The sequence below is a fragment of the Erpetoichthys calabaricus genome, chromosome 16, assembly GCF_900747795.2.
Source record: "Erpetoichthys calabaricus chromosome 16, fErpCal1.3, whole genome shotgun sequence".
Taxonomy (NCBI): Eukaryota; Metazoa; Chordata; class Cladistia; order Polypteriformes; family Polypteridae; genus Erpetoichthys; species Erpetoichthys calabaricus.
The window spans coordinates 100281335-100300673 of record NC_041409.2 but is presented as its reverse complement, the minus strand read 5'-3'; the positions used below and the strand labels follow the sequence as shown (position 1 = coordinate 100300673).

Genomic DNA, 19339 nt, shown 5'->3' with positions numbered 1-19339 from the left:
CTGCACAGGGCTGCCTTATTATTTCTTTTATTGATATGCTTTGTTTAACGATTGTGCTAGTCTGTGATGCCTAATAGTTTAATTTTATTTCCATTAAAAATAAAGTATATGCACATTGTCTGATCAGTAATGTTTTCTTTACATAAAAAAAAAAAACAAACACAAACTTTGCCAGGGGTATGCAAACTTATGCGCACAACTGAATATTGAAATAAAGATGAAGTAATATGGAAAACAGATGCAATACATTAGAATGAGGCGTTTTTTTTTTTTGAAGACATTATGTCAACAAACTTTGTTATGTCATGATAACGTCACCTCAAGACAAAGGAAAAAAAAACCCTTTACAGCACAGTGTATTGAAAAGTGGCAAAAACATTAGGAACAATGTTAAATAAATGACTCTTCATATTCTAAAAAGATCAATATACAGTATATTCAAAATACATTTTTAATCTGAATAGGAAGCAGATGGCCAATGCACATCTAAGACAAAAAAAAAAAGATATGAAAACAGCAGAAAATGAAAATTGAAAAGAAAAGAACAAGAGAAGGTAATTTGCATGAAGTCAGCAAGACAACAAGGAAAAATTCCTGATTATTTCTTACATTAGGGGTGCAACAAACAGTAGTCTACATTTCCAGCTTTTTCAGAATTGACTACTAGTATGTGATAGTTTTTAAAAAACTGCCTTAGGAAAAATGTATTAAACAAAATTACAGTTATGAGCCTTCATAAAGTGTCACTGAAACTCATAAAAAGTTGAAATATAAAAACAAAAAACCACAAAAATGATCTTACACCGAGATAGCATGTTGGTCTTTTAGCTGCATAACTCTGATGTGTAGAATATTTTCCTCAGACTGGTCAAATGTTTCTAACAGGTCATCAGATAAGAATTTCAGGATTTTAGTTGTTTCATTTGAATTTTAGGGTACAAATCTAACATACTCACTACTAATGAAAACTACTAATCATGGACAGTTTGAATTGAACTTGTGCATCTGATTCATGGTTTGACATTTTTGCAAAAAGAAATCAAAGCGTGGAATTCACATTAGGCCCTCATAGTGCTTTCAAAGATTCTGCAGGTTACCAAATCTTTTGTTCTGTGTTTAAAAATATATTCAACATTTCAGATAGAATAGAATATTCTTTCAATAAACATGTTTTTGCAACATACAGAAAGAATATGATTGGACCAGGTGCTAGATTTCCACAGAGCAGTAATTTTTTTGTACCCTCTCTTTTATTCCTATTTTTCTATACATACACACACAAATAAGAAAACGGAATTATGCAGCCTTTACAAATACAGTAAGAGTGGTAGCAGAATTTCCCCCTAAAGAGCCCACTTCACATGTGTTCACAGTGAAACAATATTAGGGCATGCATTCCTGGTATTTCCTAAAGTACAAGTCTGTAAGTGTGACTTATATTACTGTTGGAAACGGCATTTCAAAATAAAAAGGTTAAAAAAAAACAAAAAAAACAAAACACAAAGCACATTTGGTATATTGTGAAAAATGTGAAAGTCCATTAATTGTCAATTGTTCCAAACTATAACCAGTAAATTCACACAAATAAGCTTAAGCTGTAATAATTTATGGAGAGGGAGAGTAAGACACACAGGATGAACTGCCGACAGGGAGTATCAATTTTCAATCATGCGTGCAATCTACAGAGAATATTTTTTTGTCTAACATCCAAAATTTGGACAGCAAGCTTTCTTCATGAATGGAAGGCTTCTGCAGACATTTCAGGTTTCTCCTTTTTATTTTTGTACATTTTTAGGAAATCCTTATTCACTAAGTGACGAGCGTTCTTAATTTAGTGAACAGGCTGAGTAGTTATGTGTCTACCATTATAATGCTTAAAGAAATGCTGTTTTGTACATAAATGCCTCTTGATTATTTATAACACCACTTGTTCTGCAATTTTGTCACAGGAATAGCACTGAAGACGAAACAACTCATTTGGCGCATCTTTAGGCAACATTTCATGTAAATGCACTGTATTTTTAACAGTATAATGATTGTGTATTATTAGTCGGGCATGTAAAATAATAAATTGCAAAGAATTACAATGAAGGCAAAGTCAATATGAACACTGCATTATTTTTGATCTAAATGATTATCCATTACGTCTAACACAAACAAATCAGCGTTTTATTCACGAAAACTTTCCTGATTGTAGAAGCTGTGTAACGTGACCAGCACTTTGTAATCAAGGAGGACTGAGAACTAGGGGTAAATGTTAATATTTAACATTATACATAGTTATTGTCTGTTTTTCACCTGCATTATTATCATTCTTTAATTTAATATTATTTATTGTATCAGTATGCTGCTGCTGAAGAATGTGAATTTCCCATTGGGATTAATAAAGTATCTATCTATCTATCTATCTATCTAGCCTACATCATCCAAATCCCAAGAAAAAATATACTTTGATACAGAATGAACCTGCATTGTATTATAGGTGCTGGCACTCAAAATAGTATACAAGATGAAGAAGATAGCAAATGTCTTTAAATATTCCACTTGGAATGTACAAAAACATAATTTTGGTGCAACTTAAAAACTAAATTATACAAATGATCTGCAAGAAAAAACTGTTAGAAAAACCTTAACATTCACAAATAAAACAGGCAAGTTAGGTACAAAAATAAAACCAGCAGCAAACACCACATACTCCAATTAGATGAGGAAGTCAGGAAGCAATTTTTGTAATGGGCTTTCAGCTAGTATTCCTTTCAAATCTGGAGCATAAAATGATTCCATTTCTATAACAAACATGTCTGATTGTGTGTGAACATAAAACTGCAAGGAGTATGTGGGGGAAAAAAAAGCCTCTACATGGCAGAAGTGCTAAAGGGACTTGTAAGAGAGGTGATCGCTCTCTGCTTCACACTGGAAACAAACTCAAACATTGAAACATCTGAATTTTTATCAAAAACATCAGTGATAACAAGTATGGCAGATGTTACCACCATTACATTACACACCACACCACGCAGGCAAAGCTGCCAGCACTGTGAGGATTATGTCTTTTGATTTCTCCAGTGCCATTTATTGACTTTTGCTGCACCAAAAGTCATCTCTATATCCGGTCACTACTCAGGGAGTGGATGTGGAAGTGGTGCAGAGCTACAAGTACTTGGAGGTCCACATCAATGACTGGTCAAGAAACAAAGGAGTCAGAAAAAGGGTGCAACAAACTTTTTGTTGTTAGGAAATGGCATTCCTTTAACGTGAGTAGTAACAATGTTGTATAACTCTGTGATGGCCAGTAAAATCACTTCAAGAAAGTTCCACTGAATCAACAAACTAATTAAAAAGGCATAATCAGTTATGGGACACCCTCTTGACCAGCTGGAGGCAGTTCAGGAGAGAATGAAGGAAAAACTGATAGCCATTATGAACAACGCTGCTCATCCCCTCTGTGACACCACAGCATTGAAGACTTTTAGCCATGGAATTATTCAGCAGAAGTGTGTTGAGACACAATAATGGGGCTTCTTTTTACCGATGGCAATGCGCTTTTATAATGCCTCACTGTGACTGTCACTGCTTCTTTTCAGCTTTGGCCAAGTCAGAAGTCTTTTTTTGTTTTTAGTAATTCTGGTATGTATTTAAGGAGGGTTGTTGTTTGTTGATATGTGTTATTGATTATCCGCCAACTAAATTTGCAGCGGTGTATTACCAGGTACCCTGGATGTAATACAAACATTCCTAAAGGTAACATTGATTTGAGAAGACAGGATACAGCTCAGTGTGGGCGACAACAATACTGTCCCTACGTGCACAGATACAAGAACAAAGCTGTGCTGGGACAGAGGAGGGACAGTTACTTTCACAAAGATGTTAGGTAAATTAGCAGAAAAATAAGTGAAGGTAAGAACAAACGAAATCAGTTAAGAAGGAGTGAGTGCAAGTAAGAGTGGTATCACACACTAGCTGAGTGAACAGAACAAAGAGGCTGTTGCTCCCTTTAATGTCATTTACTCCTGTGCATTAATCCAACATTCATTAGCTTTGATATAACAGTAGTGCACGGTCCAAATTTAGAAGTGTGAGATGGGAGGATAGCGTGAGCAGATTTTGGGGAGGGAAATAATAGCACAGCAGCTATGATTGCTCCAGCTCTTGCTCACACTCTGATCCACTTGGAAATACTGTGCGATAGTGAGAATCTTCTTCACTCACTTTTGACCTGAACTATGACTGGACCAAAGTGCTGAGAAGGAATTCTTAGAAAATAAACTTACCTTAAAATACTGAAAACTGTGACAAATATTGTATTTTTGCCACAGATATTGGTGTAAAAACATTAATATAAATAGCACAGTAAAAATATAATGAAATTAATTCTACTAATGGATGTCACAGCTTTTTATGAACTGGAAACAGCAGAATAAAACCCCCATTTAGCAACAGACCCAGAGTTGGGAGACTGCCAACAAATTAAAGAAAAAGGCACTGACCCAAACAGCTGTTCTTCAAAAGCGTTGGTTGCACCCCTTATTTTGAATGCAAATAGAATTGCAGAAATGAAGAATAAAAAGGCAACAGAACTGATGAGGAAAGCAGAGCATTACAGAATGAGAAATGCTGAACCGTGATATTGAGAATCAAGTTCACTTACTCTTGACCCCCTTCTTGCCTTTCCGCTCCTTCTTGTACTGTTCCTTCAGTTTACTTATTAGCCCCTCGTTTACTTCCCAAACCTCCGCAGTTGGGGAAAGGTCATCTCTGTCTACATGCAGTGCAGGCAGTTAAGAGTTAGTATTTTAATACAGCCTTCATGTTATAACCCAAAACAACCCAATTCATACAAACATTCAAAAAAAGGTGCCAGTTAGTATGGAAAAATAACTCTAGTGATATTTTTAAATTCATCATGTGAGTTAAGTTGCTTTATAGTATAAAGATACAGAATATTAAGTAGGATCCATTGGCCTTTTTTTGTTTTTGTTTTTTTTAATAAGAGCAACAATACTACCTCTTACCCAGTTAGCATATATTAAAGAAAAAAGAATGATTTCTAATAGAAAAGATAACAACATGCACTCAGAAAATAAATATGAGTCAATTAACACTTTATTAGTTACTATAATGCAAATGCATTCATTAAAAGTCTGATACATCAACTAAAGGTATGAATGCAGCAAACCTCTTGTAAGTTGTGCAGTCAGAGCATTTTACTACAACCTAAAAAGTAAAAGCACATTATGCCAAAAGTGAAGTAAACTCCTGGTCGTGCCTCTGCTGTTTCCTCTCAAAGACAAAGGAGCCGATTGTGGATTCTGAGAACAAACAGCAGAGGACCACCCTCATAATGCATTTCCAGACACAAGCCATTCCAACAATGGCCTCTTCTCTGTGTGGTGGCCAGGTAAACGATACGACTGCTTAAAGTCCAGTTCAGAGAGACAGAGGAGGGTCTTCTGGCCACCGTCCATCTTCATGTTTAATAAGGAAGGCATCCAGAACCACACAATGCCCTATTGTTAACTCTCTCACATTAAGCTATCTATGTCATCTATTTAGTTATTAGTATTATTAGTAATTATTATTTCATATTGATAATTGCTTCAACGAATTTTGGATTTAAAAACTTCTGTATTGTTATTGTCCCTTTAAATCTGTCACAGTCAAAGGACTTATGCAAACTAAGCATTTCACTGCTTATTGTACTGTACATGTCATTTGTATAGGACAAATAAAATTTGATTTATTTTGTGTCTTGAGCAGTTAAAAATGGAAGTCAACCCAAAACAATGTGGGGTGAGTCTGATGAGCAAAGCACTACAAAAATAAATAATGAACTTGGTCTTCAACTACCATCAAAACTGAATAATTAAAAATGTTAAAAAGAGCGATATAGCTTTCCACTAACACCAGGAACCCGAACTGCACTGACAAGCTGGTTCTAAGAGTATTTTATAACAAGTTATGGACACTAAAGTAGCAGCAACTACACCAAATTTAAGTAAAGGATATTTGTGGAAGTTACAGCCAAGCTAACCGCCTGCTAATTTGGCCACTTTTTTTTTTTTTATACTTGTTTATTTAACACTCGATGTGGCACCGCGTTTTTTCCAATATCTTGTTTGTTCTCCTTTATAAATTATTATTAACAATCAAAGTTTTCAAGGTCATAACTGCAACTCCCACTAAACTGCAATAAATAAGACTTCCTCAAAAAATGAGAAATGGACAGGGAAAAAAACAACAGAAAACTAAGTAGAATTTCAGAAATACAACAAACAAAAACATAATGAGTATAGACTTTTGACTGGTGTAATGGTCACTGATTAATTATGGATTGTGTCATAATGTGATCAAGACTACACTGCAGTGGTCCTCTGCTGCACTGCACTGTACAAAGTAGGAATCCAGTGAGACACAAAATTTAATGGGGGGTTTCCAGAAACCTTTAGAAGAGAAAAGGAAGTAGAAATTAAGGAGGAATCAGACAGCCTGGTCGCTAGAGCTTGAGATCAAGCCGTATAATACTTAACAGATATATACACAGACTGAGGAACAACATTTTCCTGATAGAATTAGCATACTAGCTGGTGCAGATAATGAGACAGACTCACAGTGTACACTCTTTATTGCACACCTTCTTATCACTGTCTCCCCCCCCCCCCCCCGATTATCTTTCTTTTATTTCTTTCTCTATATCTGATTTCATGTACCTTACATGTCTTCAACTCTCAGGTTGCTACTCTGACTATTCAAATTCATTTGCTAATGTAATGGTTTTACATAATGCTGTTCGCAAGAATTTTCAGATCCACAAGGCAGATATATATATATATATATATATATATATATATATATATATATATATATATATGGTAGGCAGTAAGTATAATGTCTATTACACTACTCTTTAAACCACAAGGCTGCCAGCGTTTCCTCAATCTGTCATTATTCCTGTGTTTCAACCACACAAAAAACATAACTCTGTTAATAGTATCCTGATCTTTCATGTTGCTGTATTAAGGGTGTCAGCCAAAACCACAATTATAATAATTTTTACAAGCGTGATGGATACATGAGTGCCCAGAATTCACATTCCTTGAAGAACCAACAGAAAGTCTTGGAACACAAAGTTTCATGGTGTGAGCTTTCCTTTATGGCCGACTATTAATCCTCACTGAACCTCAGACTCTGAGCTCTAATATGATGTGTCACCATTCTGTTAGGTAACCATTTGTGTTTTTCTGGACGTTTACATCCTTCTTTAAAGCAGTAAGAACAGTCACTGGGGTTAATCAACAGCGATACATGGACTTTGAACTAACAAAATGTGATTGCACCCTTGACAGCCCTACTCATCATCAGCAATATAAACTTGGTGTTAGTAGTTTATCAAGTAATGGAAGCCCACAGTACAGAATGCAAACAATGCAACAAACATTCAGCAAATGGGCTATTCAGTGATAAAGGGGAGCTCAACAACAACAGGAATGCAAGCTGTAAATGAGACAATACTTTCCAAAATACCTTGCTGTTTACACTCAGTTCTTGTTATTCACTAGGGTTATGTTCCTGAAAAAACCTCTGGAAATGGAAACTACAGATACTGAAGCATAGATTCTATGGGAAAAACAGGGTTAGGTTTTGGTGGGACAGTGGATTGGGGGAGGGCCCACGAAGGAATACAAGGTTGGGCAGACACACGGGCCATCCACTGCTACTCCTCGAGGATCAGTAATGATCATTACTGCAGGTTCACCTATGGATACCTTCTTATAACTTTTACTTCCTGTACAGTCAGGTTCACTCGTCTTGTAGGTGTACAATTGGTGGCTGTAAGCAACTTAATCAGTGTGGGCTTATGACCTGCACTTACTGGGAATTTCTCATTCATTAGGAACAATTGAAAGCACCAATCCCCATCACGAATGGGGTTCAACAACTTACCCACATCTCTAAGCGCTAGGTAGACGCACACTGATCCACTCAGTGTAGCATATATGTAGCCTTGGACATGTAAGGGCATCACAGTCCTGTTGTTGCTTAATCTCACATGTCACTGCTGTGCAACTGGGCTCTCAGAATTTATTTTCTACTCCACATGGCCACGGGTGTTGTAAAATGGGTTGCCACTTTTATAACAGATAAGCAAATCGTGTCACCTGCTACACTTGGCTCCCAATCCAGGTGGTTCGTTGTGTGTGGTGGGTGTGGCAATGTGCTATCAAGCATGATCCTCAACCTCATAAGCAAATCCATGGGACCGGAATCCACGAATAGCAAAGATTTACTGTATTCTCTTTACTTTTTTTTTTTTTTTTTTAAAGAATTTGCCGGATGAATTTCCTATTCAGGGTTATTAAAGCTTACCTTGGCATTGTTATTTTTAAGGCAGATCATAGAGTTACAGTTACAAGTGGGCAATAAACTTTAAGAGATCAATTAAATAAAAAGTATTTATTGTCAAAGGTCCATCCAACAATTAAATAACTTTTGTAACATTTTCATATCGACTTCTATAAATAACTATACATATTATTTTCAAAGATGCTCCAATGTGTTCTTTTGGTTTAATAACCAATGTATTTTGAGATAATCTTTAAAAATTTTATAATCATTTAATTTAGTTTTTGGTGAATGGCGCTGCTGGCGGCACGGTGGCGCAGTGGGTAGCGCTGCTGCCTCGCAGTTGGGAGACCTGGGGACCTGGGTTCGCTTCCCGGGTCCTCCCTGCGTGGAGTTTGCATGTTCTCCCTGTGTCTGCGTGGGTTTCCTCCGGGCGCTCCGGTTTCCTCCCACAGTCCAAAGACATGCAGGTTAGGTGGATTGGCGATTCTAAATTGGCCCTAGTGTGTGCTTGGTGTGTGGGTGTGTTTGTGTGTGTCCTGCGGTGGGTTGGCACCCTGCCCGGGATTGGTTCCTGCCTTGTGCCCTGTGTTGGCTGGGATTGGCTCCAGCAGACCCCCGTGACCCTGTGTTCGGATTCAGTGGGTTGGAAAATGGATGGATGGATGGATGGATGAATGGCGCTGCTGCCTCACAAAGCCAATATCCTGCATACAAGTGGTGCACCTGTCCACGTGGAGCTGGCATGTTCTCCATGTGTTTATATGAACTTCTTTCTGCTTTGGACTATTTGGTTTTCTGCCATGCCCCTTAATAAAGTGATTAATCGCCTATTTCTTTTTCCTATCTAAGGTTGGGGCCTATAATGTACCAATGCTGTTAGGATAGGCTTGAGCCTCCACAAACTGGATTGTAAATAAGTAGCAAGTTTGTTAAAGCCATGCCACATCACAAGACTTTTTCAACATCTTCTGTTACAAACCTCCTTTACATAACTGTGGTAATTTAGAGACAATTGTGATAGCTTTCTGTGATCTTAAGTTGTATAGTCTGACATATCCAGCAACTCACTCCAACCAGTCTGCAACTCAACCTGACGACATCAAACAGGTTTGAATTTGTCTTTAGCTGTAGTAATAATAATAATAATTCATTACATTTATATAGCGCTTTTCTCAGTACTCAAAGCGCTATCCACACAGGGAGGAACCGGGAAGCGAACCCACAATCTTCCAAAGTCTCCTTATTGCAAAGCAGCAGCACTACCACTGCGCCACCTGGGAGGACAAAGCTGTAGTGCCGGGCTCTGTGTATGTGAGAGCTAACAACCAAGTAGCACTCGATTGAAAGTACAACACATTTAATGCAGCTGAGAAGAATAAGGAACATGTGTTTTCAGACCTGCCAAAACGAGAGACTTGTCTGTCTGATGTCACATGTTGTACATACAATGACAGAAATAAGAAAAAATAGGGCTGAGATTGCAGCAGAAATTACATTAGCTGTAAATCCTTTGCAGAGGTACCTGCTTCGTCAAGCAAGCAGGATAGAGGCCATCAGAAAAAAGGGAGAGATCACCATACTTTAGAAATATGAAATGCTGCTGGAAAATCATCACACAGTCATCTAATTTAACATACTCTGCAATTGATTGTTGTGTAATAAATCATATAATGCGACATTGTTCACTTTACTACTGTTAAAAATTTCTGTGGGGCAGATGAACCCAGAAAGTTCTGCCCAGCTAAATTAATTTTCATTTAGAGATTCTATTCCAAGTATCATAGTCAAGACAATGTTTATACTTTGATCTATGTTGCTAAAATGCTGAAAATCACTTAAAGCAGACTGAACATTATGGATTCCTCTAACTCAAACATTTCCCAGGGTAACAAAATAACTGAAATTTTCAATTGTCAGTACTGCCTTTTCTTTAGGCCTACAGTGAAATGAAAAAATGAATAAAATACCTTTGTCTGCATGTATCAAGTATGACAAACTTAACTTTACTGTCAGTCATGGACAGGTTACTTTTCTTATTTGAAGATGCTATGTTCTATTTCACCTTTAATGATTTCATACAAAAGTTGTGCTTCTACTTGTGCAAAAAAGCACTTTATCCTACATAAAGTGCTTGGGGGAAAAGGAACCAAAAGCTCTATCACTGTACAGTTCATTTAATCAATTTCCATTTGCTAGATTTAAATCAGAAATGAAAAGAAATGCTTTACATTAATAAAAAGGCATTCAAATATGAGGATATACAAGCCAAGCCATGTATTAAATCATGGTATCAGTAATCCTTCTCAATTTGAGACACACCTTCTGATTTGTCACTATCTTCCATTTAGTTTTTTCTCCAACTTTTACCTATATCTGTACTATGTCAACAAACTAAATGTATATATACATTTTCATATTACTTTTCCAGCATAGCTCAACATAATTGTCCATGCCAGATTTTACATTACATCTCGCCTGAAGAAGGGGCCTGAGTTGCCTCGAAAGCTTGCTTATTGTAATCTTTTTAGTTAGCCAATAAAAGGTGTCATTTTGCTTGGCTTTTCTCTACATGTAACTGCAGAAAGCTATAAACTGAAGTACAAAACCAAAATGTGAGCAATGCAAGTCAGCTGATGGAGGACAAAGATGATTTTTATAGTGTATGGATGATTTTCTATATTTGTGCGTTCAGGCAAACTTGCTTAAATACTGGGTTCGTATCCAGGTGCATAGGGGGGCAGGAACATAGGTGTGGCAGATATTTTTATTTGATTGGTCCTTGAGTGTAGACGTGTGCCTGCCGCTTGTTAGATTCTTCCCAGTGTTATTTAACTGTGACCATTGGGTTCTGAATTGAGTTATAAAAAGGGTATAATGGCTGTGGGTAAACAAGGCAAATGTCAGAAATGACTTGCTCCGGGAAACCTGCTACATGTGCACGCATGTGGCACGACACTCAAAAATATGGTCCAGATGAGGCATGTGACCAGGGAGAGCGGTGTTAAGACTCTGTTCAAGTGATAATAGCAGATCTATCTGCTAGGCTGGGGCAGTTCAATTTAGACCAAGCGATCCTCAGTTCCAGTCACTTAAGTCTGAGTGCAGGGTGACTTCAATACATGAAAATATTTATTTATGGTTTGACAGGGCAAACCAGCTTTTACAGTTTTTACACAACAGAGAGAAGGCCTGCAAGAAGCACTCCTTTTCTTTAATCTTCAGCAATTACTACCTTGACTACTTTAATCAAGGGACTGATTTGTTATCTTTTATCTTTTTTATGGATGTGTGCCATATGGTGGTTGTATTTTTTTGGTTCTCTTAAGGAATTTTTTTTTCTTATTTATATATTGAAGTAGGTTTGCACTTTTAATATTGCTTTTATTGAACAATGATATTGATTTTTTTTTTTTTTTTGCAATAAATACACTATTTTGCTTGGTTCACCTGCTATGCCTGCCTCGTTTATTGCTTTACTGACTTTGCTCTCGATACTAACAGTAAAAACAACCAAATTTTTATACTTCCTGTAAAATTTCCTAAACATGAAAAGCGTTTTGTCCCACAACTGCATCTGTTGTAGGAGTCATTAACTTGACGCCACGGACAATCTAGCAGCGAATGCAAACAGCCGTTGTTTCCACTCTTTGCTCATGCTTAGTTTTTTCTTATATTCAAGTTGATCTGAAGCTGTTACATTCTCACTTGGTTTTGAGTCTGTAATTACTTTGTCCTTTGGATAGAGTTAAGAAACACCAGTGATCTCACAACACTATTATTATAGTACTTGGTCAAAATATGACAATATAGTCACATATACTAGAATATGAAAATCAAATACTCTGGTACACTACAGACTAGGGCTATCTCATTCACATTCAAATTTAGTTTACAGAATATGAATTGTAGGTTGAATATTTAAAAATTAAATAACACTTTCAAAAGTCTCCAATAATCCTCGTATTAATTCTGAAATTGTATGTAACGTGGTCTGATTTTTCAAATTGTGATCTTGTTGCAGTAATAGATGCTGCATCCTTGAGTGTCGCTTTCCTGCCGAAAGTATTGTGTTTTGCATTTTTATTTACTTTACTTAAATTAAAATTGAAATCATCTCTCTCTGTGAAAAAATATATCAATCAACACCGTAATAAATAAAACCTTTGACTCAATTTACTCCATTTAAGTCATTTTTTTGTAGTAGTGTCTTACAGTAGTGCCTACAATAAAACTGGGAATACAATAATAGTTACAACACATAACAGTCACATACTGTAGGTGCATTAGCTAACCTTCATGTTAGGTACAGCTACCAAAAAGTAATTAAGATCAGAATGTTTCACATATTAGAATTATGTATGTAATTCATTAGACATATTCAAAGCTTGGTTCATATTTCTGTCCGCAACATAAGTGTATATTCTCATATGACCTAAATCAAGCTAGGAGACTCATAACTCGACTTAATGTTTATTATGGAAGAATTACGCAGATAGGACTAATGAGCTTTGTTAGGTTGAATGGCCTGTTCACATCTGATTAATCTAATGTTCTTTTTACAATATATTATTTCCATCCATCCAGGTGGCACATACACTAAAAAGAATAGTGCAAACACACACTATTCAGCTCTCACATACTGTTAAAAATCTCATTGTAGTTACTGGGAAAAGAACATCCAAAGATGTATGAAAGTTCATTGTTTTATTCTAATAGAAAATATTAATAAACACCCCCCCCCTTTTCTTTTTTACTGTCCTAACTTTTAGAAGTTAATGACAATTTTACACTTTGAGTGCAGGCAAATGTAGGCCATCAGGATGGGTACACTTAATTTTCATATCATAGCATTTGTGAATTGCAAGTATCATTTCACATTACAATATTATGAAAGCCTACAGTGTAATCATACCTTGATCAAACATGGACAGGCCATTTTGTAACAGAATCTCTGCATCTCTACATGTAATGTTAGTGATTACCATTGATCTTCTTACACAAATAAATAAAAATTGCTTATAAGCTACATCTGTTCTCATTAGCAGAAGTCAAAGTTCAGAGTGCAATGCACTTGTATAAGGCACAATCTTTAAAACACGTGGAAAAATCTTGGCCCCAAGTAACGTAACACATTAAAAACTTGTTTGTTTTTAGATCAAGCTTTCCTCTTTAATACCTAGAGATCTAACTTTTCATGGTCTTATTTGTGTTCATCTGCATTTCTTTTTTCTACCCATTTATACTGCTTATTCACCTGTCTCTCAGTTCTCTCCCAATGTTAATAATACAAAAACAAAAGCTACAAGGGTCTGGGGTCTTGGAAAAGTTCTTGGTAATCATGAAACAGGTCTCAGGCCTTATGGTGAAATGTGCTCATTGCAGAAATAGGACGGAATTAAAAAAGGAGGGTGTCCAATACTAGTACAATGCAATCTCTAGTTCTATGATATGATGGAATGGACTTTTGGCCACAAAACAACTTAAGACTACATCAGATGAAGCTTATAGCTTTTATTCAAACATCCATTTTCCTTTAGTAACAGCATGTAACAGCTTTCCCATCTATAAATAACTGAAGTGTAATATTCTTGAATTTACCTATTTAACAGTATTACACAACAACTTACAGTTACATATACTGCATGTAAAACTACACCTACACACACACAAAACTGAAATACATAATAATGATGTGATGGACAACTTAAAGAATAATTAGGTCACAGAAAGAAAGATCAGAAGACACCTTATTACTCTGGAGTATATCTGTACCCTTCACTGACTAGGCAGCATGATGGTGATGTGTTACAATGCTGTAAATACTCCCCCTAACATGTATCAAAAATGGAGAGACACAGGTTGGTATAATTTACATCTACCATAGCGGCAGACTTAAAAAATCTACAAAGGCTCAGCTTACCCCATTCCGTTCCATCCCCTGAGCTTCTGGCTTCTCCAGCTCCTTCCCCATCCTCGGCCGTTACTAGAAAATCAAACTCCTTGAGTGCTTCTTCTGTATCAGGGTCATCAGGAAGATCTGCAGCAAGTCCCTCATTACCTATCTGTTAATAACAAAATAATAAAAATATTTTATAACAAAGTTTCTATTATATTTGGGTGGAATATTCCATTAAGTCTCTATATGACAAGTTTGCAGCCAATTTCAAAATCTTCCTTCTGATATATAAAGCCATTAACAGCTTCATGCCCCTACCCATACCTTATAAAACACATTCATGCCTATATTCCAAATTGTACACAACAATCACAAAATGGATGCCATCTTAAATTCACAGGGAAATATAAGACTACTTCAACAAGTCTCACAAAATTTACAATGACCTGCCTGTTGGTGGAAGGAATGCCCCATCTTTCCCAGCATATAAATCAAGGCTGGACACCTCTTACTTTAACAGACCATTCAGGCATAAACCATTTATTTGTGCAGCTTTAACATGTGGATATTACCATCAAAGGCTGATACTAGTGTTTCTCATTTTATCTTGATATTCTGCAGTTTTCACTAAGTTGCTTCTTCTGACATAAGACTATGCGAGAGTGGTTATGAAATGATGTTATTTACAGTGATAACCAGATGGTCTAGTACAGCTATACACTTACTTTCTTATTCAAAAATTGTACAGAGAAGTATAAGTTTTTCTTTACCAGAAAAACGTTAGGAGTTTGTATTTTTTTCTCCGTCACTACCATATCCTTTTATATCTTTCAATACCTGAATTAACATTTTTGAGTTAATTAACACTCTTGAAAAGACTGTTTACAGCTCAGCAAATATAACATGAAATATGTTCAAGGGTTGATGCATGGCACAACATTAGAATAAGTGTGATCTAAGTGACTTTGTCTGAAGTAAGATTGTTGGTAACAGACAAGGTGGTCCTAGCATGTCAAAAACAGCTGTCATCCTGGCATATTCAAATACTATAGCCCAGTGAGTTTCCAGAGAAGAGGGTGATAATCAGAAATATCTAGTGAGTGGTGGTTCTTAAGGGCAAAAAAAAAAAAAAAAAAGTGTTAATTTTAGAGATCAGAGGAATGTGGCCAGACTTATTCAAGCTAATGGAAATTCTACAGCTACTCACATAACAGTTCATTATACAAGTGGTGTGCAAAGGGGGCATTCTCTGAATACACAACACACTGCACCCTGAATAGATGAGTTACAGTAGACACCACAGTCTGTTTCTACTCCTGCAAGGCCAGAGTGAACAAGTAGCTAGAATCTAGATGAGTGGCAATAGAAAATATTTCTACATGGTCTGATGAATCTTAATTTCTACTGTGACATGCAGATGGTAGGGGCAAAATGTTTAATAAACAGTACATCTCCATTATTACAACCTGCATTAGGTCAACAGGCAGCTAGTGTTGTTTTAATAGTTAATAAATTCAGGCTTTCCTGGAGGCAAAACGGAGCACAAGTGGTATGAGATAAGTGGACCTAAGGAAGTGGACACTGAATATAAATTGTGTAATAAGTGGCAAGGTGTTACTTTTTTTGCACTATTTTACATTTGTAAATCTGTGTATTGGCAGCCAACCAAATGTATCTTTTAATAAAGTGAAATACATGTAATAGAAACTGCTGTGCCTATTTTATGTGTGGATCCCATCAAGCAAGATTCAAAACAATTCCTTTCCTGGGTCCGCTGCTTTTCTCAATCTACATGCTTCCGTTAGGTCAGATTATCTCAGGGCACAACGTGAGTTACCAGAGCTATGCTGATGACACGCAGCTGTATTTATCAATAGCACCCGATGACCCCGATTCTCTTGATTCACTAACACAATGCCTTATTTGTATTTCTGAATGGATGAATAGTAATTTTCTAAAGCTAAATAAAGAGAAAACTGAAATTTTAGTGATTGGCAATAATGGATACAATGAGGCTCTATTAGAAACAAACTGGATGCATTAGGATTAAAAGTCAAGACGGAGGTAAAAAGCTTAGGGGTAACTGTTGACTGTAATCTGAACTTTAAATCGCATAGTCATCAGATCACTAGGACAGCATTTTTTCACTTAATAAACATAGCAAAAGTTAGACCTCATATCATTGAAAGATGCTGAGAAATTAGTTCATGCGTAACGCACTCCTCTCAGGACTACCCAAAAAAGACATAAATCGTTTGCAACTAGTGCAGAATGCAGCTGCTAGAATCCTAACTAGGAAAAGAAAATCCAAGCACATTTCTCCAGTTTTGATGTCACTACACTGGTTATCTGTGTCATTCAGGATTTACTTTATAAACCATAAGCAGAATTTTAAAGTCTTAAATAATCGCGCCCCATCTTATATATCGGAATGTCTGACATCTTATATTCCAAATCGTAACCTTAGATCCTCAAATGAGTGTCTCTTTAGAATTCCAAGAGCAAAACTTAGAAGAAGTGGCGAGGCGGCCTTCTGCTGTTATGCACCTAACATCTGGAATAGCCTGCCAATAGGAATTCGCCAGGCTAATACAGTGCAGCATTTAAAAAAAAAAAAACTGCTAAACACACATTATTTTAACATGGCTTTCTCATAACTTCACTTTAATTTAATCCTGATACTCTGTATATCCAATTCATTATGATAAGAATTCAAGGTGGCTCTGAAATCCGTACTAACCCCTACTCTCTCTTCTGTTTCTTTTTCCGGTTTCTTTGTGGTGGCGGCTTATGCCACCGCCATCTACTCAAAGCACCGTGATGTTCCAACATTGATGGATTAAAAGCCAGAAGTTTGCATGACCATCATCATCAAGTCCTTCAGTGAGAACCCTAAATACAAAGAGGACTATTTCATTTTTGTTAGGTAGAACGCCCAGAGGGGACTGGGAGTTTTTTTTTGTTTTTTCTGTCCCCCCTGGCCATCGGACCTTACTCTTATTCTATGTTAACTAATGTTGTCTTATTTTAATTTCTTACTTTGTCTTTTATTTTTCTTTTCTTCATTATGTAAAGCACTTTGAGCTACTTTTTTGTATGAAAATGTGCTATATAAATAAATGTTGCTGTTGTTGTTGTAAAGTGAAATACATGTGATAGAAATTGCTGTACCTATTTTATGTGTGGATCCCATCAAGCAACAGATTCAATACAATTCCTTTCTAATATCCTAAAAACCGTGATGCACACATTCTAAGTCTGAAAAGTGATATTGTGGTCATTTTAAATTAAAAACTTTTTCTTTGATCTCTTAAACATATACAACACATATAGAAGTGTTTAATCAAAATAAAATGCAAAGTTAAGATAATCTGGCACAAAACTTGCTCGAGGACTATGACTACAAAATTTAAAATACAAGACTGAACCAAGGCAACACAAAGGGCAATAAAGATGTGTTTGCACATATTAAAAACAAAACAAAACACCAGTTACCTTGATTTTATGTTTCTTGTTTATTCTGTGCTTTCCTTTTCCATCTGAAATATCATCAAGATCACCTTCCTCCTCATCTTCATCTTCATCACTATCATCAGCATTTTCCAAAAAGTTAAACGTTTCTAACACATCTCCCGGAGTCCTAGATATAAATATAATAAATATAAATCTTAAGTTGTATGAAACTCTAGATAAGGGAAATAATTCAATTCCAAAGACAACAGAATTTTAACTCAAATCTATTTCAAAGTTGTGAAACACTCCAGCCTTTTGTAAAAAGCTGAAACTGTGTGGATATGCTTTTGTTAAGCTCAGGTCACAGATGTAAGGTAATTACAGGGTTGACAAGATTTTACAAATACCAAAAGAAAAACTTGAATTGGCACTTCAGCCACCATAAAAAAAACCTCACTCTGTTCCACTCCATCTGAACTAGGGTGTTGCTGAGGTGTCACCCGTTGCATGGCTGCACTCAGGTCCTAATCTGAATCCTGAGTTGGTTTGTCGTGTGGTGGGTGCGGCAATGTGCTGTATCAGCACGTACTCCTAACCTCTCTGAAAGAGTAGCAGGTTTAAGCCTTACACATAAGTGATACATAACATTCAAGTTTGTTTTGCAAATTCAGTACAACATTGACTATTTGTGCCCTGATTCACACAGATTTCACATTATACAAGGTGAACCTGTTAAGTGTAATATATTACTTCTCGCAAAATTCATAAAAGCTTTGCTGTGAATATGTTACCAAGTGCATAAATATTACAATTTTAACCTTGATTGTACCGAGTGAGTAACTGAGGAGATGGTGACTATGTAAAAGGTGAGCATGACTCACTCACCCTCCATAACTGCACCCCTCATCAGCTGCCGCCAGTGTGTCGCTGACATTGACCGTTTGCGGGCTCAGAGGTGAGTGCTTTGCAGCGCAAGTTAAATGGAGAGCTCCATCCATCAGCTGATCTAAGCTCTTCTCTATCCACTGTGAGTGATGTGCTTCCCTGGTAATGTCACAGCTGATCTCCCTTTGTGTCAGCCCCCATCTTCTCTGCGCAGCATCACCACTGCACACCACCAATCCATAGTGTGAATCCCACCCTTATTGTCAATTGAATTATTATGGATGTAAGCACCAAAACATTGAAGTTTAAAGATTTTTGCTGTAGTGAACTGCCAGTGGTGAGCTACAAACCCACGTTGTCTGGCTCAAAGGCGAGTGAGTGCTTTGTGGCATGAGCTAAACGTAGACTTCCATCCATCGGCCCCACACAGCCAGTCTCTGACTGACCATTGTGAGCAGTGTGCTTCCCTGGTGAAGTCAGCTGATCTCCCTCTCTCCATCTGTGTGTCTGAGCCCCTACTTTCTCTGCACAGCATTGTCACAACCATCTGTTTTGAGGTTTCAGCTATCCAAGGTAGCATTGGTCCACATTACCTCAGATAACTGGGGCAGTAAAGTATATTTATTTCAAAAAAGGCGTTTTCATCCATAATTGACACGGTACTGGATCATCAGGCCTAACAAAAAATGTACCAATTTTAAACTTTTATAAAATAGATTTAAAGACATATACCTTTTTTATTCTTAATTTACATCTATTCGC

At 36.6% G+C, this 19339-nt stretch overlaps 1 protein-coding gene across 5 annotated transcripts in view; it reads right to left on the bottom strand.

The window, feature by feature from the left end:
* Positions 1 to 19339, bottom strand: part of strn3 (striatin, calmodulin binding protein 3) — a 130126-nt gene that overhangs the window by 36066 nt on the left and 74721 nt on the right. For 3 of the 5 annotated variants that reach the window (XM_028821725.2, XM_028821726.2, XM_051920000.1), the window contains exons 6-7: positions 17735 to 17879; positions 14264 to 14405 (exon numbers count right to left, since the gene is read on the bottom strand). In XM_028821725.2, coding sequence (XP_028677558.1) covers positions 14264 to 14405; positions 17735 to 17879 — 287 coding nt within the window. Of the gene's footprint in view, positions 1 to 4648; positions 4760 to 14263; positions 14406 to 17734; positions 17880 to 19339 lie in introns of all 5 variants that reach the window. The other 2 variants (XM_028821724.2, XM_051919999.1) reach the window with 1 other exon arrangement.